At 55.2% G+C, this 21,783-nt stretch overlaps 1 protein-coding gene across 4 annotated transcripts in view; it reads left to right on the forward strand.

Moving 5' to 3' along the window:
• Positions 1 to 21,783, forward strand: part of ABR (ABR activator of RhoGEF and GTPase) — a 182,090-nt gene that overhangs the window by 137,873 nt on the left and 22,434 nt on the right. For 3 of the 4 annotated variants that reach the window (XM_049637954.1, XM_049637952.1, XM_049637953.1), the window contains 4 exons: positions 22 to 126; positions 1,065 to 1,139; positions 3,875 to 3,972; positions 4,382 to 4,513. In XM_049637954.1, the coding sequence (XP_049493911.1) occupies positions 22 to 126; positions 1,065 to 1,139; positions 3,875 to 3,972; positions 4,382 to 4,513 (410 nt within the window). Of the gene's footprint in view, positions 1 to 21; positions 127 to 1,064; positions 1,140 to 3,874; positions 3,973 to 4,381; positions 4,514 to 5,204; positions 19,526 to 21,783 lie in introns of those variants that run through there. The other variant, XM_049637955.1, reaches the window with a different exon arrangement.

Genomic DNA, 21,783 nt, shown 5'->3' on the forward strand with positions numbered 1-21,783 from the left:
TCCTCTTGGCTCCTCCTACAGATCTCCAGGCCTTTGTCCTGAGCTCAGTGGAGCTCCAGGTGCTCACGGGATCCTGTTTCAAACTTAGGACTGTACACAACATTCCTGTCACCAGCAATAAAGACGGTAAGATCTGGAACCCAAGGTTCCTGCCTTATCAGCAGGTCCTAGCCCCCAGGGCATTGCTGGAACCTTCCGTAAGGACCTAGCCAGACACGTGGCTGTAACGACTCAGTTGCCAGGTACACAGAGAGCTTGAATAGGGGTTGTTCTCTACTGAGTTCCCAGATGGTCTCAATTCATCACTGGCCCCCTCTGGCTTGAGAGAAGGATCTGGCACCATCATATACTGGAATCATGTTGTTAATATGTTCATGAGGTAGTCAGAAAATGGAAGCAAAAGACTGAAGCATGACATGTGATGGCAGTGGAGGGGGAAAGCGTAGATGGATTAGTGTATGAGAAATAATGTCAGAAGCTTCCAGGGACCAGATCTCGGAAGGCCTTGAATGCCAGGCAAAGACGTTTGTTCAAGCCGTGGAGCCTGCAGGAGGTTTTGGAGCAGGAGAGAGCTGTGATCCGGGCTGGCCCAGAATGGGTGATATCTGGTTGTTTGTGGGTGCTGGGAGGGGGTGCACCTTGTGGAAGGGGTTTTGAAGGCAGACTGTCCTCCCCATATGGGGGTCATCTGCCTCCTGTCCCAAGAGGAGGCTGACTTATAGTGGTTAATTTTCACTTTGAAAGGCGACACTGCGGAGGACAGCCATGGGATAGGCAGGATTCAGAGCCGGAGGAAAAGTGCCGCTGGGGAATAGTATGAAATCCCTGGCCCAGTAGGGAAGATGTGGATTGGCCTTCCGGGCTCTGTAGAGGGAGAAGCGCTACCAGCTCACATTCCAGGAAGCTGTGGGCTCTGGAAACCTTCATCCAGCCACCAGGTGGTGCTGCAAGACCAAGGCTTCAACTGTCTCCCACCCTCTGTGCCTTCCTGCCAGCCTGGGGTGAGAAGGGGCTGAAGCAGGCCTCTCACCACCCCCTACCCTGCGGGCTTTCCTCTCTTACAGACGATGAGTCTCCAGGACTCTATGGCTTCCTCCATGTCATCGTCCACTCCGCCAAGGGGTTTAAGCAGTCAGCCAGTAAGTGCCCCCGAACCCCAGCCCTAGGGAGAGCAGAGAGCCATTGCTCATCCATTCATGAGAAGTCCCTGTGGACCCATTGCATGGGGCCTTCCGCTGCCCACTTACCCTGCTCTGGCCTGCCCCACGCTGGGGGCCTGCCAGCTGCCTTGACATGTGGGTGGGTGGCCATTCATTCCCCTGATGGTCAGGAACCAGCTCCTCTTGGCTGCCCTGTGTCTCCAAGATCTGCTCTTTCTTAAGCCCTCCCCAACCCCTAGGTGCCTGAAATCCTGGGCTCTAACCCCATCTCTGCCAGTTATAAGCTATGTGACCTTGGGCAAGTCTTTTAACCTCTCAGAGCCCCAACTTCTTTCTCCATAAAAGGCAAACATCCTCATTAATACTGACCTAAGAGCAGGCTTAAATATGACAGTGCATGCACTGGCACACCCATCCCTTTTCTTCCTTCTTTATCACCATCTACTAAATCTGTGCGGATCTTAGTGTTTGACAAAATACAATTACACTTTTTTTATCTAACTTTTCCCCATAGGAATTTGTGAGCCAGTTAGACACCTGATTGTTTCTCCCCATTTGCCAGATGAGAAAACTGAGTCACAGAGAGATTAAAGGGACTTAACATCACAGAGGGTCAGAACCCCAAGGCTCCTGACTCCTCTCCTCTTCACCCACCCCTTCCCGTCCCCCCCCCTTCTCTTTCTCTGTGGCAGTGGGGAGGTGTGTCCTGTGCCTCTCTCCCTGTGGCACATCACACAGAAAATGTGGCGTTGGCTCACAGCCAGCCATTTGATAAACATTTACTGTGAAGTTCATGGGGTAGCTTACTACCACGCCTGGGCACCTTGCTAGATGCTGGAGAAAACTCCAATGTGGCCAGCGTGTGGACATGCCTTGGCATGTTCAGAGCCCTTTCAAGTGGATTTTCTGCTGTGATCCTCGACGTCCCTCGGAGGTCACTGATATCATTCCCATTTAGCAACACGCCTATTTTTTGCTTTAGAGAAGGGTTTCTCTCAGTATGGCCAGGACCACGTCACTTATCACTCAAGCTGTGCTTGTACACATGGCAGCTTCCTGGACCCTCCCCAGACACACAGACTCCCCAGGGTTCTGGGGAGGGTCCGGGAAGCTGCCCGGGAATATTCCCAGTGAGTAAGCTCCTTAGGACTGTTACATACACCTGAGTCTGTGACCCACACTGCCCAGGTGCCTCACCCTGTCTCTCTGCTCCCTGTTTGCTAGCGTGGGCCCCCGGGAGCCAGCTTATTGGGGGAGAGTGGCCCGCTCTCCAAGGGCAGATAGATGTTCTGCCTCCCAAACTGGGTCAGGGCGGTTAGACACAAGGTGAGCTGCTACAAAACCTCTCCTGACCTCCAGATTGTCCCCACCTCCTCCCTCTACCGGCCTCCTGAGCCACTCACGTGTTCACTCTAAGTCCGCAGGGTTAGACCCCATGAATCTTCAACCATGGCTCTTTGTCCTAATAAGTTCATTACATCTGCCCTGTCAGGCCTGGGATGTAGACACCATTGTGATTCCTGCTTTAATCCGTGCCCACATTCCAGTGTGCTCTGATACCCAGCTATATCTGGTCTGCATCACACCCGGCCAGAGACAACTCGGGGGCAGCCCCATCCTCTCTCCTTTCTGAGGAAAGCCCTTTAACGGGGGCCTGGGAGGGGCATGTATGTCCCCCCTCTGACCTCTGCCCCTTGATTCACAAGTCAGAGGATTGGCTCTAATACCCCCAAAGCACCTCCAAAGCACCATTTACCCTGGGAAACAACCTTGACAGGTCCCATGGAGGGGGAGGGGTGCCAGGGTCTGAGCCCCAGAGGGAGTCTGTGGATTTGCAGAGTGCCTGGGGTGGCTACCCAGTGTTGTGGCCGCATCAGCTGGATCTCGGAGTGGAGGGGAGAAGATTTTCAGCCTTAAAGGCCACAGTTCAAGGTGGAAACACTAGGGAAAACTCCCCTTCCTCCCACCCCAGCCCTCCACCACTTTGTCACCTGAAGCACTTGGGGTGGTGGTAAGAGCTTCATTCATTCATTCATCCCGCAAATACTCACAGTGTGCCTACTCTGTGCAGGCCCTGTCCTTGGTGCCGAGGGTACACTGGTGGCTAGGAGGACCAGGCTTCTGCCTGTGTGGTGTCGATGTAGTGAGGGGAGACAGACGGGCAGAAAGATAACTTGAGTTAAAGTCGAGTGCTATGAAGAAAACAAACCGAGCTTTTGGAAGGCGAGGGGGCGTTTTGGGTTTGTCACAGCGAGTAGGGGTTGCTCCAGATTTACAGCGCCCAGGGGCCAAATGCCCTCCAGAGCCTCCCACCTCCAATGCCAGATGCCCTGTTGACGAACGTGGGATCAGTGGGGAGGGGGACGGGAGAGGGGAGCTTCTTCAGTTTGCGTGGTCAGTGAAGACCTCGGCCATGGGTTTCGTGGGGACGAGGCAGCCAAGCCAGGATCAGGGATGAAGGACTGCAAGTGCAAGGGCCCTCAGGTGAGAGCAGCTGGGCACGTTGGAGGGAGGAGGCCAGTGTAGCTGGAGGGTGGTGAATGAGGCGGGAGGGGCAGAGCCAGCTAAGAAGAGGGCAGAGAAGTGGAAAGGGGAACACTGAGGGCTGCCCTGCAGGAACGCTGGGAGGGACAGAGGCATTTATCCCCCTTTCCCTCCCGAGGTCTTGAGTCTCAGACCTCACTTTGATGTGTCTCTGCCTGTCCCCACTGCAGACCTGTACTGCACCCTGGAGGTGGATTCCTTTGGCTATTTTGTCAGCAAAGCCAAAACCAGGGTGTTCCGGGACACGACAGAGCCCAAATGGGATGAGGTGAGTGGAGGGGGCTGGTGTCCCCACAGGGACCCCTGAGCTTATCACCAGCTGTGCCCACCCCACTCCCCGTGCTCACTTCCTGTTGGCTGGGGGTGGCCGAGCCTGTTGGTTTGGCGAATTCTCTCTCTCCAACCCCTCTGCTCTCCACTCCCTGCTCATTTGGTGTCTGATACCGTGTTTACGTCTAGACATGGGGTTTTCAGCTCAGGCCCAAATTCCACCTCATCAGTGAATTTGGAGGCCTCTGGAGCTCCAGAAAGAGAGGAAGTTCCTCCATGCCTTGCAATGTGCTCCTCATGGGCCCCCCTCACCCCTTTCTCACCTTGCAAGTTTGGGGCCCCCACCTGCCAGGAACCTTTGTGTCTCAGCTTTGGAAGTTCAGGATCGTGGTACCATCTTTCCCCAGGAGTTTGAGATTGAGCTGGAGGGCTCCCAGTCCCTGAGGATCCTGTGCTACGAAAAGTGCTATGACAAGACCAAGGTCAACAAGGACAACAACGAGATCGTGGACAAGATCATGGGCAAAGGACAGATCCAGGTGAGGGTCCGGGCGCGGCCAGGGCACCGAGGCAGGGCTCTGGAAACTGCCAAGAGGCAGTGCCACTGGGAAGGAGTCCTTCCTACCTGCCCTCTTGGCTAAGGTGCTTGGTCCTTTGTGACTTGGGTCTAAAGCTGGTTTGGGAAAAGTTCCCCAAGGTGGTTGTTCTCCCCTGCTGGAGATGGCTCCAGAAGCCCACGTGTGCCTGCTTCCTCGGGCTTCACGGCTGGCTCAGGCACATCACACACACTCCTGCATGGTGGGCTGGAGAGATGACTCCTACCTTGGTTGTCACATCTCCACTCTGATCTGCTGGTGGCTTTTCCCAGGAACATTGTGCTGAGAAGGATTCTGAGGCTATATTGCATCCATGAATGCTGTGTTTGATTAGCAATGTCTGGCATAGGAGGAGTGAGACCCTGAGCATTTGCCACTAAGCTGGAAGGGCTTAGGACCCAGCTGGCTTGCTGGGGGCTGGTCTCTGACTTGTTGCTAGGGCTGCTGGGCCTTACTCATGCCAGGAGTTCATTGGCTTCGGGTAGGTTCTGTGGGTATTGGTAGAGCCAGGTCCTGAGTCAGGGTAAGAGTATATGTGCCTCAGCTGTGTTTCTTGAAAGCCTTGTTTATTTGCAGCCTGTGTCTCTGGAACATTCTGCCAGTTTTGAAGATGGCTGCTATTCATTCACCTATTAAGAGGATGCAGGTTTGGAGGGATGACATTCAGCATGGAGCCATCCAGACTCCATCTGGCACCTTCTGTTTAGGACACAAGTGGCCTTGTTGGGGATGGATTCTGTGACCACGAAATCAAGGGAAGCAGTAACTAGCACTGGGACAGAGCCCTTGGGCTTAGGTGCTCTGAGCTTAATTGCCCCAGGTGTGATGGGGGAGGGGGGGCTGAATGATGCTTTTTCAAAGGAAGTGTTTGCTCTCTGCTGCCCTGTTGAGGCTGCAGAGATTGGAATCTGGCTTTGGCTGGGTAAAGTTCTTGGCGGTAGTGCCCTTTGGGGACCCATATGGGCCTCTTCCTTCTCCCACCTATTGCACCTCAGTGTTAGAACAGGGGAATGGCATTATTCGGTGGGGGCCCGGCCATCCGCCTCCTGTCGCCCGTGTTCCTGTGCGTGTCCGTTCCTGATGCTGTGGGACCTGCTCTTCAGCACTGTCACCAGGGAAACCGGGCTGCCAGGCAACCACAAGCCAGTCCTTCATTAATTTAGATGAGAGAGAGGGCTGTAAATTCAGAACCCACTTCCTGCAGGCATAAGGGGTGGGGGCCCCGTCTCCATATCCCTGGGCTGGCCGGAGGGACAGGCGGGGAAGGGGTTTGGGGCTGGCCCGCTCAGCCCCAGGAGATACCCAGCCAAGAAAGTGACTGCCACGCTTCCTGGGCCATTGGTGGCTGTGGCATGGGAGAGTTAGAAAGGGTATCCAGGGCAGCCCCCTCAAGTGAGCATTGTGGGTCCTGACCCCCCCTCCCCAGAATCCAGATTCCAGGGCCCCATGGCACCGTCCCCACCTGGACTTCCAGCTCCATTGCTTCCCTCCTCCTCCTCGTTTCTGTCAGCCTCACAAGCCCCAGGGGAAACACACCATAAATCATTACGTCTTGGAGACAGGAGCAGATGGAGGCTTTGGGGGAAGGGGAGGAAGCCAGGTTATGTTTGGCAGAGAAGAAAGCACAGTCTGGTAAGGAAAATGTTTCTGTGTTTAAGCTTCGAGGAATGTTAAATGCCTGGGAGTTGATATTAAAAGAAATACAAACCTTCCTGCTGCCAGCTGACCTGGGCCTATGCGCGGCCAGCTGAGAGCCAGCATTCTCTGGAGGACTTCGGAGTCTCCCAGCCCTCTCCTCCCCAGGGCGCAGCCCTTGGCCCTCAGCTATGGAGCTGCCTTGCCCTCCTGCCTGTGGGTCAGGGAGGGGTGGGGGTGTCCTGCCCAGTGTGCGCCATGCCTCATAAAGCCTGCTCCCCCGTGATGCCCCACGGAGCCCCTGTGGATCACCAGGCTGGGTGGAAAGCCTGCGCTGAGCCAGTCCCATGTGGCCAGGCCCCGCGGAGCCACAGAACAGCCTGTTCCCACATCTTGCTCCCACCTCCCTTTATGCCACGTGTCCAAGGAAAGGAATTGGCACCAGCCTCTGGCACATGGCTCTGCTCCCCTTTGGCGGGCACTGAGGAAGGAGCTAAAGGTGGCCTTGCCATAGGGGCCATCTTTGGTAATGTTCGGGTGACCTGAAGGAGAGGCAGGGGAAAGAAGGCCCATGCCTGTCTGCCACCTTCTTTCTAAGCCCCTTCCTACTCAGCCCATCCAAAGAACAGCGAGTGATTCCGTTTCCTGAGCTCCAGGTGTTTGCTCAGAAACGAGTCTCTCTCTGAGTTTGCCTGCTGTGGCAGTGGGGGCAGGGAATCTGGAGCAGCAGGCTGGGGGTGCGGGACAGCATTTAGTGGCAGACAAATGGCAGCACTGATCAGCAACACCTGTGTCCAGCCCTTGGGCTCTTGGAGGCACATTCCCAAACATGATCTCCTCTGATCCTCGCAACAGCTCTGTGAGGAAAATGACAATTATATCCTCCCCGTGAGGACACTGAGGCCCGTCGCCTCTGCTGACCGTGTGCAGGGCAACCATGCCCTCTCTGTGCTGTGTCCTTATCCCCCAGGCCTCCATCAAGGAATCTCCCAGGCTGGGTACAGGGCACTGGCATGGCTAGTGGCCCAGAGAAGGAGCCAGGGTGATATTCTGCCCCAGCACCCCACTTTATGGTATAAAGTGAGCCTAGTCCTTCTTTAGTCTGGAGTCCTTTTACATTGGCAGGGGATGCTTACCGCCTGGTGCACCTGGCAAGAAGCAGAATGAGCATGCCTGCAGAGAAAAGAGCCAGGGGTGGGGGACTTACCATCTATCTGCAGTGTACCCACCATGGGCTGGCTGCTCCAAGATCCATAGGGGCCTGGCCTCAAGATCGGAGAGCCAAGCCACAAGAGAGCACAACAAGATGCCAGTAATGATGGTGATAGCACCCCAGAGCTAGCACCCAGCACTTGCAGCTGTTTTCTCAGGGGTCTTCACATACCCTGTGGGAGAGGAAAGCGATCGCAGTTGGAAAGATGAGAAGACTGAGGCACCAAAGGGGTAGGTGACCTGTCCAACGCCAGGCTGCCCTTGGGGAGGGAGACAGGACCAGAACCAGAACTGGAGGCAGGCTGGAGCCCTGTCCTCTGCAGACGTTCTCCTGCCTGCCGCTGTTCCCTGTGGAATAAGATGGAAAAGCGTGCAGCAGGAATTCAAAGAAGGAAAGACCACCGTGGGCCGGAATCGGGGAGGCTCCCAGGAGGAGGTGGAGTGAGGGGGATTTGAGAGCCCTGGATGTTTTAAAATTCCAAATGCAGTGTTTATATTAGAAGGAAAATTGCAGTAATAGTAAAGGGACTTGAAACAGAATCACGAGCCGTCCCTCCTCCCACTCCTCTGAAACAGCCATTCGACTTTGTGCCTTTTCCCTTCCGCAGGCATAGAAATTTTTATATAGCTTTAATCACAGTGTGTATTTTGTATTTTTTCTATTTTCATGTAATATCATTACCTCCCTTTTTTCTGGGGCTGTATGTAGTCTTTATAATTACCTTTTTTATTACATTACCCAGAGTAGATCTTATACTTCATAAAAATCATTTTACATAATGGCCAGCACATGAATTGCCATTTTAAGGTTCTGTGTTATTCTAGCAAGGTGGGCAGGCTCTGGATCAGCAGAAAGGAGCAGGGTGGGCATTCCGGGGAAAGGGCCTTTGTGGCCATGCTGGGAGGCAGGGATGTGCAGGAAGTGTCCCAGGAAATTAAAGAACCCGCCTGCCCCGAGCAGGAGGGATTGTGAGTAACACAAGTCAGAGGGAGATTGAAGGAATGAATGAAAGAAGAGATCAGAAGGGTTTTAGGCCAGAGGACTCCTAGGGGGCATTTAATCCAATCCTGTTTTGGGCCGAGAAGGAAACTGAGACCAGAAAGGGTGAGTGACAGAGCCACAGTGATTGAGCAGGGGCTCCAAATTCAGGGACCCAGTCCCAGGTTGGTCATGCTTGGTCAGCTGCTGGGCAAATGAATGAAAGAAAATGCTCTTAGATGGGGCGGGTGTCAGTCTGTGACCCTCAGGGATCTGCCCTTTGTCACTACAAATTTCCTGGAGCCTCCCCCACCCCCAGCTTAGTGCATTTCTCCTCTTCCATGGTCAGGAGCCCTCCCTTTGTTCCCCAGACCCAAGAGGCCAGTATGTCCAGATTCTCTGTCCAGGCCACCCCCACTGCCTGCCTCCTCCTTGCGGACCCACCCCCACCTGACCGAGGAACCTCTCAGCCAGGAGGCCCCCCTTTGTCTGCCTTGGCTCCCTGGCCCCAGGGGACTCCCATATGTTTATCTCAGTCTATTTCCAACTATGCTACTCCAGGCTCCAGATGTGCTGTCCCCAACTGGGACCTACCCGCTGGCTGATTAGCATATTCCCAGGGCCCAGCCCTTGTTGACTGGCATGGCCTGAGGGGAGAGCTGTCCCTGAGGACCCCATAGCTCGGTTCCTGCCACTGACTCCAGACTAAAGAGGAGTCTGAGACCTAGAAGCTACCTAAGCCAGAGGAGCCCCTCCATGCCCCTGCTCCACCCCCATTCCTCAGCTCAGCCAGACGTGGCGTGGCGACAGCCCCCACCCTTGGCTCTGCCCCCCCCCCCCCCACACACACACCCCAGGGTAGGAGGCGGCTTCACCTGGGAGTACTGAAGACCCTGGGGTGGGAAGGGGCAGGGTCCCAGGCCAGGAAGGAGGCTCCAGCTATCCTGGTGCCCTTCACCCCCAGTTGCAAAGTTCAGGCCTGATAGGATGCCTTGCCTCTGTCCTCTTCCCTTCCAAAGTGCAGAGCCCATGTCAGAAGGGGAAAGGGGATAGTTTCTATAACATTCTTGACCTGGCCTCTTGGAAGCTTGTGAGGGTTCAGAGCTATTATAAATGACACTCAGGAGGAGGTCACGAAGGCCAGTCCCCTGCCTTCAGTACTAGGACACAAAGCCCTGATGGGCACATCTGACAATATCTAGACCCTCTTTTTTGTTCAACTGTGGTAAAATATACATACCATAAAATTTATCATTTTAATAATTTTTAGTGTCACCCGGAGGCATTAGATACATTCACGTTGTTGCGCAACCATCGCCACCAGCCATCTCCAGAACTTTTTTTTTTTTCCAGAACTTTCTCATCATCCCAACTTACCATACCCATTAAACAGTAACTTTCCAGGGGATGCCCGGCTGGCTCAGTTGGTAGAGCATGCAACTCTTGATTTTGGGGTCATGAGTTCAAACTCCATGTTGAGCATGGAACTTACTTTAAAAAACAAAACAAAACAAAACAAAAAAGGTAACCCCTCTGGCAACCACCACATTCTACTTTTTTTGTCTGTGATTTTGACCATTCCAGGGACCTCATGGAAGTGGAATCATAATGTCTTTGAGGTTTATCCATGCGGTAGCATGTGTCAGAGTTTCCTTCTTAAACTAACTTTTTTAATGTTCATTCATTTTTGAGAGAGAGAGAGCATGAGCGGGGAGGGACAGAGAGCGAGGGAGACACAGAATCCGAAGCAGTCTCCAGGCTCTGAGCTGTCAGCACAGAGCCCGATGCGGGCGGCTCTGAGCCACCCAGGGCCCGCAGAATTTCCTTTTCTTTTTTTTTTTTCTAAAGTTTATTTATTTTGAGAGAAAGAGAGAGAGAAAGCACAGGTCAGAGAAGGACAGAGACAGAGGGAATCCCAAGCAGGGTCTACACTGTCACTGCAGAGCCTGACATGGGGCTTGAACCCACAAACCAAAGTTGGACACTTGAGCCAAAGTTGGACACTTGACTGACTGAATCACCTGGGTACCCCTCCCAGAATGTCCTTCTTTAATGCTGAATAACATTGAATGCATAGACCACAATTTGTTTATCCACTCATCCACCAATGGACATTTTGGTTATTTTTGACTTTCTTCCTTTTTTTTTTTTTTTTTTAATTAAAAAAAAATTTTATTTTAAGTAGGTTCCACACCCAATGTAGGGCTTGAATTCACGACCCTGAGATCAGGAGTGGCATGCTCTACCGACTGAGCCAACCAGGCGCCCCTAGACTTTCTTCCTTTTAAGTGAGAAAAGGCCTGGTCTTTGAGGATGGAGATTTCATAGCCTCCTCCTCTCCAGACCCAAGATTCCCCACCCCCAGCCAACTGCTCATTGGTCTCCAGCTATTACCAGAAAGCAGGGCCCCACAAGTGGAGGACCAACTGGTCACTATTAGCCTTTTCTGGTTAAAACAGTTGCCTCTTGGCTTTCTTTCCCCCAATTTAGGCATCCCTGTCTCCTTGACCCTTATTTCCTCGGATCTCCTCTGCCCTTCCCTAGGTCATGGTTTATATGTACTGAGTGTGGAGGGAGTGACCCTGACGCTGAGGGTCAGAAGACTGCTATCTGGGGGCTGCAGTTTCTTCATCTGTTAAATGGGGATAACTGTTCCCACTCCGCCTTCATCACCAGCTTGTTGTAAGGCTCAGAGGAGCCTCCCTGAAAGAGCCATGCTTTCACTAGCTTCTTCATGCCTTTCTGCATACTGAGCACCCTCTAATTGTCAGGCACTGTGCTGTGGATATGAAGAGTGAACAGGACCTCAGCATGTAGTAAAGAAAAGAGGAGAATTTTGATATGTCAGTGTCGTTGGGCCTTTGAGGCCCAACAGATCTGGGGTTCAGAGTTCAGCTTTCTTCTTTCATTAGTTGGGAGAACAGAGTAAGTTAACTTTATTTTCTGTTTTCTCATCCGTAAAATGGGTCCTAATGAGAATTGAATGTGGAAGTCCATGAAGCCCTTGGCACAGGGCTGGCACAGAGTCCGTGCTCATCTAATAATGACAGCCCTTTGCCCAAACTGGCAGGTCCAGATACACTGTCCTCCACCTTCCTACAGGGACTCCAGGTATAGCTCGTCAAGCAGCACCCCCTCCCAAAGGCTGTCACCTGCAAGTGGCCCCCTCTGTATAGACCTTAGGTTGGCTGAGGCCATATCTATTTTGTTATGCTGATGAAGGTCAGACCCGGCTTTGATGAACTGACCTCAGAGTAGGCCGGAGGTCAAGGTTAGGCCCCCTACCACCCGGCAGCCAAGATTTCCCTGCCTGGACCCTGGACTGAGCAGCTCTGGGCTCTTCCCTTGGTGCAGCTCTCAGCTTGGCATGGTGCGGTCAGGCCTAGAGCACAAAGTGAGTGAGGAGCCAGGAACAAGGGGCCATTGTTGGCCCAGAGTTGTTTCTGGTTTCAATTACTCTGCAGAGCACGAGGAAATTCAGAGTAAGCGTGGGTCAGGAGCCTGCTAGGGCAGGAGTCAAGGGCTCTCCCCCACCCCACATCCCTGTCTTTGGCCCTTGAGGGGTCTGTTGTCCCTGTTTGACTGCTGGAGGGCCAGGCATGTCAGTTTTATTGCTCTGGGAGCCTGGGCTCTGGGGCAGAGGCCTGGTTGACCCAGACATTTTTAGCTCTTGCCCACTCTGGTTCTTCATGGCTGGTGCCAGGAGGTGCCAGGGTCCCTCCCTGGGTGGGATCACAGAGGGACATTCATGTGGGTCCTTGACACCTTCTCCCAATCGTCTTTCGGGCTGCGCTGACCACTGCTGGGCCCCTGGATCCTGGGAATGGCCTGGTTTTACCTAAGGGTGTGGGGGCAGCTATGAGAAAGCCTTGGGGCTGGCTTTTCCCTTTCATTCCACCACCCCAGCCCTCAACCCCTGGCCTGGCATCCACAATGCTAGGCAGTTCCCTCCCCTGGGACGCTGCAGTGGCCACGCTGGGAATGGTGTTTCGGCCTTTCCCCCCAGAAGGTGGAGTCCTCCCCTGTACCCAGCCTCAGTCCTGATGTGCACAAGCAGGGGAAGCGTCTGCCTCTAGAGTTTGCGTTTCGTATCCCTGCTGCCTGCTGTTCTCAGAGCTGGCCCACGCAGGGCTCTTCTCTTTGCTGCTGCCACCACCACCAGGCCAGCCCAGAGGCACATGGGGACAGGGGAGGTTTGGTGCCAGCACTGTTCCTCTCCCTGCTTCAGACACTGCCTCCTCCCAGAGGTCTTGGGACTGGAGCCATTGTCCTGCCCCACCCCATCCCCTGCCCGTCTCAGAGCTGTTCATTCCCACCTGCTGTCACTTCTCAAGACTGGTCCAGATGCCTCAGTTACACTTGGAGAGCAGGCAGCAGGATGGGGGAAATCCAGGGGCGGGATACCTTGGGAGGGCCAGTGCCCCGCTACCCAGAGACTTCCCCACACTTCTCCAACCTCTCTCGTTCCACCCCTGCTCAGCCGCCTCCGCCTCCCAGGTGTTCCTGATGTGGGGAGGCGGACTCTGCCCCAGTGGATTCTGGAGATGGGAAGCATTCAATAGGAAACAGCTGGAGGCTGGAATCTCCCTCTTGCCCTCCTGCCCCTCTTGGGAATGCCACCTTGAGGGCAGGCCTGGTGCCCCCTCCCTAGGCCCACCTCTCGGGTGGGTGGCAAGCAGAGAAGCTAATTCAGAGAGGACCTTGGGAACTGACTCATTCAGGGCCCGAGAGTATCCAGCTTCTCAACAAACCACAAGAGGGGTGCTGTCTTCCCAGCTCTGGGGGCTCCCAGACTCAGGCGGAAGAGCTGGGTTTGATCCCAGCTCCACCACCTAATAGCAAGGTGGCCTCAGGTGACCTCTTGAGTGCTTCCTCTGGAACCCGTGTGAATATTAAATGAGATTACAGAGGTGACTGTACATTTCAGTAACCGCTGAGCTCCCTGCAGGCAGAGGCTGCAACTTTATCTTCCTAGAAATCAAAAAAACTGGTCTCTGGGTGGTCTTGCTTTTGATTTTTTTGAAAAGATCTCTGAGAAAAGGACTTAGTAGAGGAATTGCCAGGGACATCCCTGAGTGAGGGCTGAGGTGGATATGAATGCTCACATGGGGCACCTCACATGGGGTCTGCCAGCCTCCCTCACTGTGGGTGCTGCAGACCCAGCCGTGGCCCCTCACTGCAGCCCAGCCTTTGCCACGGCATTGAAGGGTGTGAGCAGTGGTGGCACTCCGCAAGGGTCTGACCCCCAGGCGCAGCCCACTTCCCGTGAGCTGGGACAGGAGAGGCTGGGCACAGCCTAGCCTGCTCATACCCTTAGAGGCAAGAGCTGGGCTGTACTGGCTTCAGGACCAAGGTGACCCAGAAAGCACCAGCCTGAATGACTCGGTGAGTGTTATCCATTTGGAAGGCCTCCGAAGGGAACCCACACCAGCAAAGCAGAGGCCCACAGCTTTCCCAAAGCAGAGAGAAAAGTAGAGATAAGACACGAGTTCAGAGCCAGGACTCTGACCCGGAAGTCTCCTTAAAAAGCCCCTCATCTCCCCAGCCTCCACATCTCCCCGCCCTGAGGGCAAGCAGGGGCCAATGGCTGTGGTTAAGAGAAACAGCAGTTCTCATGAGAACCATCCCCTGGAAGGAGGCTAAGGGGCTCCAGGTTCTGCCTACTGAGCTTAGGGGTTGCTGGGAGGGACCTGGAGCACCCCATCCATCCTGGGCTTTAGCCAGGGGCCTCTTCTTTCTTCTGTTTTTATCTGACTGGGGGGCAGGGAGACTTTGGTATAAGATTTCATTTGGAAAGAAAGGCAGAGAGTGTCCTCTGCAAAAAAAAAAAAAAAAAAAAAAAAAATTCATTGATGACCATTTGTCTGGTCCAAGCCCCTGTTTTAACAGGTGTGGAAACTGAGCTCAGAGAGAGAAAGTGGCTCCTGAGTCTCCAGTGACCAGGCAGGACTCTTGCCCAGGTTCCCTGGCTCCCAGGAGCTTTCTTCTGTTCATTTGGAGCTGAGAGTTGAGTGGAAAAGAGTTGGTTAATCATAGAGCAGGAGAAAAAAAGGCATAGGGCCTCACTGGATCCTGACTTACTTTCAAACCTTCCTGTTTGAGGCTGTTGTGTCTTCAGCATGAGGCCTGGGGCGGAGGGGGGGGGGGCCTGCCTCTCCCCGAACACTGTGCTGGGAGACCCTGGCCACATACCTCCTTCTGGTGAGAAGGAGCAGGCAAGAAGTCAAAGGGGTCTGGGTGCTGGTCTGGCCATGAGTTGTATGGGGAACAAATAGAAGGACACGGTAGGTGTGTTCTTCCCGCTCTGTCCCTGGGTGGGGTTTGTTTTAGATAAGCGAGATGTTCCCAAAGGCTCCAGTGGGTTTTCCAGCCATTTCCATGACCAAATATGCCATGAGAATCACTAGGGGTTGCCAGGGATGTGCCATTTGGTATAGTTCTATAGGATAAGTACAGAAGGAGGTGAGAACACACATTAAGGATGCAGGGATACAGAGCCAGGAATCTTAAGGGGAGTGTCCTCGTGCTTTCTCACAGCTGCTCTGGGATGTACCACCTGCCCCGCCAGTTTGCACACCCTGCACGAGGGCCCCGGTCTGTCTGGGCTCCGGCTGCTGGCCCTGCTGGTTCTCTCAGGCTGGACTCCTGTGCCTGTCTTTGGGCGGGGACTGCCACGGGCTTCCTTTCTGCAGCCCTCCAGCTTCAGACTCCATCATGCTGTCTACCACCACCTTGCTCCCCAGCTCTGCTCCCCATCCTCAGTGCAATCCCAGGGATAGAGGATCAGGGTTCTAGTCTGGGCTGGGGGAGAAGAGGGAAGTCTTCTGCGGAAAAGGGGGTCACTCCAGAGAAGTGGCAGCAGCATCCCAAAGTCCTGAGAAAGAACCTTCTTCCTAGCATTCGCAGGCTGGAGGATTTGCCTGGAAGCCGTCCCCACCCCCAGCTGTCACCAAGGCAGCACTGGTGGCAGTCCCTGCCTCTCCCGCCCACACATCTCAGGCTGCATCTATTCCCTGTTGACCTTTTTTTCTTCAGTGATGCCGCTACTGACCACTTTAACCCGATTTTGCCTCATGCAGGCTTGTGCTGGGTGCCTGGCCCCAACCGCCCCAGATATACACCCCTCCTTAGGTGGAACCCAGGGCCCTGCACCTCCCTAAGGGCGGCCCTTCTTGTTCCTTCTGCAGAGAGCCTGGAAGGGGGGGGGGGGTGCAGAGAAGGGATGAGGGAAGACAGGACAGTCTACTAGGAATGTTTTTAATTCCAAAGACAGCGACATCTGTTCGTGTGGGCCTTCCCGCCCAGGCTCTGTTTATCCAGACAGGGGGCCCTTGCATGTCCTCAGCGGCGGGTTCTGCCAGGTGTGGCTGGACGGAAGGGATGGACAGAAGGGGGAAGGGGATGCAGTCCTTTCCTGGGTGGTCAGGACAGCCTAAGCCTAGCCCATCCAGCAAAGATGAGGAAGGGTCTGTGGTGGGCTGGAGGGACTGGAATTCAGACGGTCGCTTTTGAGGAAGTGACTGGGAACATTTGTCTTGCACAAACCCCCCTGCAGCCTGCTCCTAGACCATTGATTCCAGGAAGGAGTGAGTCAGGCTTAGGGAAGAGAAGGCAAATCTGTGCTGTCCCAGAGAGAGCCCCCAGCCCACGGGGAGGAAGGGAAAGATGAACATCTCAAGGGAAGAGCCTCCCAACTCGGCTACCCATCTGCTAAGGCGCTTATGTCGCCATGGAGACCAGTTGGCCAGCTTTCACCCAATCAGAGTTTGCTTTACCCAGACAAGTATTGAGCCTGGGGTTCCTATGACAGGCAAGCATAGGGCTTTGGGAACAGGATCTAGACTGCCTCCCTTCTCCCACACATCCAGTGGTGGGGGAGGCACACCTTGTCCCACAGGGTGCAGTTTGGGGGAGTAAACTGTACCCTGTGGCATATGACCCAGATAGAAGGAAGAGAACCTTAGAAAGCCAGCAAGGGGCCAGTTTTGAAGTTAACCAGCTGATGGTACCAAGCATACCGACATGGTCAGAGATGTTAATGGCACCTTCCCAGCCAGTTACACAACCAGCGGTTGCACGTCAGCTGAAGGGTTGCAGAGGAAAGCCAAGCGGATGGCCTTTTTCCACAGCTCTCAAGGCTCATGCCAACCCCTCCTCCTCCAAGAAGCCTTCTGCGGTTCCTCTGACTAGAAATTTGCTCTCCTTTCCTTCAACTGTCATTGCACTTTATCTGTGCTCTTCTTAAGGCCTAAGACTGGGTTTCATGAGAGCTAAGGTGATGCTTTGGCCATCTGGGTATGGCAGGCACATGGTAGGCACACACTTGATATGTGTCAAGTGAGGGAGTGCTTTTCTGCTGCCTGTTAAAGGTATTTAAGCCCATGTCTTGCTCTTCTCTTAGGCTCTCAGCCTTGTCAAGCACAGACTTTCGATTCATGTCTGTGATGATTCCTCAGCCCCACACCCAGGGTCAAACACATAGCCAGGCCCTCAGTCAGCGCCTCTTGAATGAAATGAATGAGTTGGAGAAGTGAAGACTGCAGCAGTGAGCGATGCCTTCCTGGAGGAATGGGTTTTGTGACAGCCAGGGTGGGGAACCTGCCTGGCCCCTTGTGGGACTGGAGGAAGACTCTCTTCAGAGGGAGCATCTGGTGCCCTGGGAGAGGCAGATTAGGGATGGGTCAGGAAGGATAGGGGGCCTCAGGCCTCAGCTGGGCAGGGGACACAGATATGTCCCTGCCTCTGTGGGTCTCTTTCTCTCCCCCTCAGGGAGTACCGGGCAAGGTGTCATGGGCCGGCCGTGTTTAGCTGCTGCGACTTTGGGCAACTTTGGCTCAGATGTGAGGAGACTCCGTGCAGCCTTGGCAGCTTAGCCCTGTCTGCGCTGTGTAGAAGCAGGTGTGGAGTGTGGAGCCCTAGAATAGATGGAGCTGGCCCGGCCACCCTGTAGGGACACCCAGAGCCCAGCAGAGCTCCAGGACCCCACTTCTACCCGCCAGGCAGAGGGAGTGCAGAACCAGATCCTGCAATGCAGGATACGACAGTGGTGCTGTCCGCCGGGCCTGTTCTGGCTGGACCCAGCATGGCCTTGGGTAGGGTGCTCAACTTCCGGTCTCCTTCATTTCCTCAAATGGAAAATGGGGGTGCTGGTACTGACTTCGTAAGGTTGAGGAATCACGAAGTGAGTTAATCCATGTGGCTTAGCACGGTGCCCATCACACCGTAAATGCTCGGTAAAGGGTGGCTTTTATTATGACCAGGTCTTGGCTTTCTTTGCAGTGAATCCCTGCGTCGGGCTCCATGCTGAACATGGAGCCTGCTTGGGATTCTCTCTCTTTCTCTCCCCCTGCCCCTCCCCTGCTCATGCTTGCACGCACTCGCTCACTCTCTTTCTCTCTCTCTCTCTCTCTCTCTCAAATAAATAAATAAATAATAATTTTTTAAAAAGGAAAAAAAAAGAACCAGCCACACTTCAGTGAGGCCCAGCGGTTGTGAGCACCAGAAGCTTTGAAAGAGACCTGTCACTCCCCAGCTACAGTTGTGTGACCTCAGGCAAGAATTTTCCCTCCCTGAGCCCCAGTCCTCAAAACTCAGAAAACGGAGACAGTAACACAGGCATCACAAAAGTTGTAAGGCCTAAATGCAGTTGGATATCTGAAAGCCCTTTTCATGAGACCTGGCTCGTGGTTGGCATCCTGAAAACGTTGGTTTCCTTCCTGCTGTGAGCCCAGCTCTGCATAATGTGATGTCTCTGGGTTTTGTGTACCCTAACCATCTGGGGGCCTTCCCCCCACCCCCACCCCAACACCAGGCTCTAACTTGGTGATTCATTTCTCACTCTGGTTAGAATGTTTACCAACTTGAGGGTAAAGAACAAGTTCGTTCTTCTCTGTCTTCCGAGCCACCCAGCCCAGACAAAGTGGCTGATTGCCCTTTGCCAAAGTGGCTCTGCCCGCGGCAGCACAAAACTGTTTGGGGTTTTTCTGGTGAAGTGCATGCGGCCACTGTTAAAAGTGGCTGTGTGAGGGGCACCTCTTGCTGGGCATTTGTAACCAGTGTCATTCTTGTCTTTTGCTCATGTCCTTGGAGAATGGCCCATGGTGACCAGTTCCTTCCAGACCCCTAGAGCCCAGGAGGCTGCCCCACTGGAGAACTTCGTTATTCTTTACATTCCGAAGAGGTGGTTTGTGAGTGCCAGTCCACACATGTCTGGTCCTGTCACCAAATTGGCATCCGGGGAGGTGCCTGGGGGCAGGAGTTGAGAGTAGGGGAAGCAGAACTCCAGGGCAGTGCAGGACCTTTGCCTGGGACAAGGGCAGTTGTCCATGGCCAGAACGCAGCTCCTGCCCCCTGCAGACCCCCCTCTGGCTTCCTCCCAAGCCCCCCTCACATCCCCCAGGCCCCCAGGGAGCAGCCTGGTGGTGAAGGGGTTAGCCGCGGATGGAGAGGGGAATGGACTGGATTGTGTTTAGCTGCTTGTCAAACTTTATTCAGTACTTGGGCTGAGGGTCGGTGAGCTGGAGCCCCAGGCTGCCAAGAGTTAAAACCCGGAGGTTGGGTTTTTTGGAGGGGCAGCCGCCAGCGCCTCCTTTGAGTCACTTCCTTCGGTGGGGGCGGGTCCCCGCGCGGTCTCGGGAGGTCCGTGGCGCACGCACTGGGGCGTCCCTGCGAGCCTGGCGCGGACCAGCAGGCGGAGAAGAGGGCCCGCCGCCACCGGTGCGCTCCTCTGGGAGGCAGTCTCCGGGGAGGGGAGGAGAAAGCAGAGCCGCACACCATGCGCTTCCCTGTCCGGCTGGAGTAACAGTCCAGGCCAGCCCGGGGGCTGAGCGCTCCGCACGCTCCCTCTATCTTCGCCGCTGCAGCTGAGCCCCGGCGGCCAGGCTGCCCGCGCCTCTGCCTCTCCCGTGTCCCCGGAGCTGGCACCGCAGGCCCGGTTGTAGTCCGGGCCGGGTCCTGCTGCCGCCGGCATGACCGACATTCTGCCTCAGCCCGACTGCAGCCTGAAGGCGGTCTGTGAGCCCCTGGAGCGCTGCTGCCTGGATCGGCTGGAGGAGCCAGGGAGCAAGCGGCCCCCCAACACGGGCGCCCGGCTCTGGGGCCGGGTGCGCAGCAAGCTGCTCCGCCAAAAGGTGCTAGGAGGGGGGGAAGGGGGACCTGCGTGGGTGGGAGGGCCGGGGACTGCTGGGGCCGCTCTGTCCCCCCCCCCCAACCCCCCTTGGAGATCCGCTACAGCTCCTGCCTGATTACCGAGTCCTAGGACAGAGGCTGGGGTAGGCATGTGGGTCTGTTGTAAGTGGCCTTAATTTGATGATTAATGCTGTTGCCACCCCCACCCCTGACCCTGGCTGTTTTCTTTGCATCTGTCCCTGTCTCAGGAAAAGGGGGGTTGTTGTCTCCTGTGGGAGAGGACAGCCTGGCTCCTTTCTGAGTCTATACAGGCAGGAATGTGAACGGTTAAGCAAGGGGCTCCTGGGTCTCAGTTCCCCCTACTCAGGGTGCCCACCCCCTGTGGGACCCCCTTCCGGAATCCCGTGGACATTGCTGAGGGGCACTGGCAGAAGCACTCAACACCACTGGCCATGTAAGACTTCTTTGTAGGGGGCTGTGGGCATCATGCCCCACCAGGGAGGACGGGAGCACGGTGTGGAGGTGGTGGTGGTGCTGAGTCTGGGGGCTACAGCCTCCAGGGGCCTGCCTTGTCAGGGACCACCCAGATGACTGCTGGCCCAGTTCCAGCTGGGCATCAGGCAACCCAGTCAGCGTGCCAGGGGTTTCCTGACCCAGCAGGCAGCCTAGACCAAGCTGTGCCAGGGCGGACTGCCTGTCCTGCCTGCAGCCCCAGACCTTGGTGGGGATTAAAATCTGAGATAGAAGCCGACTGTCCTGCAGCTGGGCAGGCTGCCTAGGGGCTGGCTTTGGGCCCTGGCATCAGGCATCTGAGGAGGAACCAGACCCAGCACCTAGTACACAGTAAGCACTTGATAACTGTGCCCTGAATTCACTGCCTAAGCAAGATGTCGCAGGGTGCCTGTCCTCGCTGGCAAGGGCCATGCCCATCCTTCAAGGGAGGCTGTGGCTGTGGCTGATGGAGATTTCCAAGCCATCCTGCAGCTTGGGGAGGAGGGGAAGGGAGACCCTCTGTGTAGGTCTTTACCTCCAGCCAGCACCTGCCAAGAGGAAGGGATCTTGGGCCTGTTGGCTCCTTGTCTAGTTTCACCCCTTGCCAGTGGGACATACTTGACCTCCCAGAGGTGACATCAGTCTTGGAAAGTGCTGGACAGGGCAGCAACTTGAGCTGTCCTGCGTTGGCCCCTGTGTCACCTTCAGCATCTCCAGGGACCAGGCTAGCAGAGCCCTGCTGGCCTCAGCTGCTCCCGTCGCCCCTCTGTGCTGAGGCAGCTCTCTGTGCCCGGCAGCCCGGAGCCGTCCCTTCCCTGCACCCCCCTCCCCGGCCCCTGCTGAGGCCAGCAGACACCAGCCCAAAGCTCATTGTCCATTCCCAAACCTCCAGGTTGGCAAGAAACTGCCCCAGCAGGTTCCTGGCCTGGTGCCAGCCAAACAGAGCCTTTCTGGTTTACCTGTGCCTTTGGGGAGGTGCCTGGCAGGTAGGGGGCAATTTTTCAACCCCTCAAATCCCAGACTTTCTGTTCTTTCGCCGTGCGTGTGTGACTGGCAAAATCAAGAATCCGCCTCAGGAATTCTTTAGGCAGCTTTGCCTCTGGGGGCCTCTTGTATCTCCACGTCTGGTGGTACCCTCTGGGCAAGGGTGGCAGGCCAGCCAGGTGCTGAGCAGCTGAGGCGATTGTTATCCGTGCAACCACAGGGTGGCTCTGGCACTAGGGTACCCTGTGTGGCCAGGGATTTGGTCCTTTAGTTCCTGCTGTGTGACAAAGTATGTCAGTGTCACAGACACAAGGGTCTGCATGGCGAGACATTCATTCACCCTGCTGCGCCTGCCTAACTGTGCCCAGGCTGGTGGGTGAACAGGCGGGCCTGGGGGGCCAGGCCCTCTGCCCACTCCCCTTCTTTCCCCAGCTGCATTAACCTATTTTTTGCAGGGCAGGCGGCTCACTGTCAGCCAGGGAGGGGACTAGGATCAGGCAGCAGCTTAGGTGGCATGGGGGAAGGGCACCAGGTACCACCCAGCCTGGCAGGCGGGGTCGCCCATTAACTCCTCATCAACTTTGCCCTGAGGATTTGATGCTGTGGATACCAAGACACCTGTGGCCCTCCTGCTCCCTTTTCACTAAAGATTTGTTAAAGGCTGGAGGGGGTGTATGTGACTTATCTGGGGACCCCTTGCTGGGGCTAAAGAATGTGTTCAGATGGGACAGTCCTAGTTAGTATTAACCTGTGGGGTCTCTGCAGCTGCTGGAAGGGGCTTCCC

This window comes from Panthera uncia, chromosome E1 (assembly GCF_023721935.1).
Source record: "Panthera uncia isolate 11264 chromosome E1, Puncia_PCG_1.0, whole genome shotgun sequence".
In the NCBI taxonomy this organism is placed as follows: Eukaryota; Metazoa; Chordata; class Mammalia; order Carnivora; family Felidae; genus Panthera; species Panthera uncia.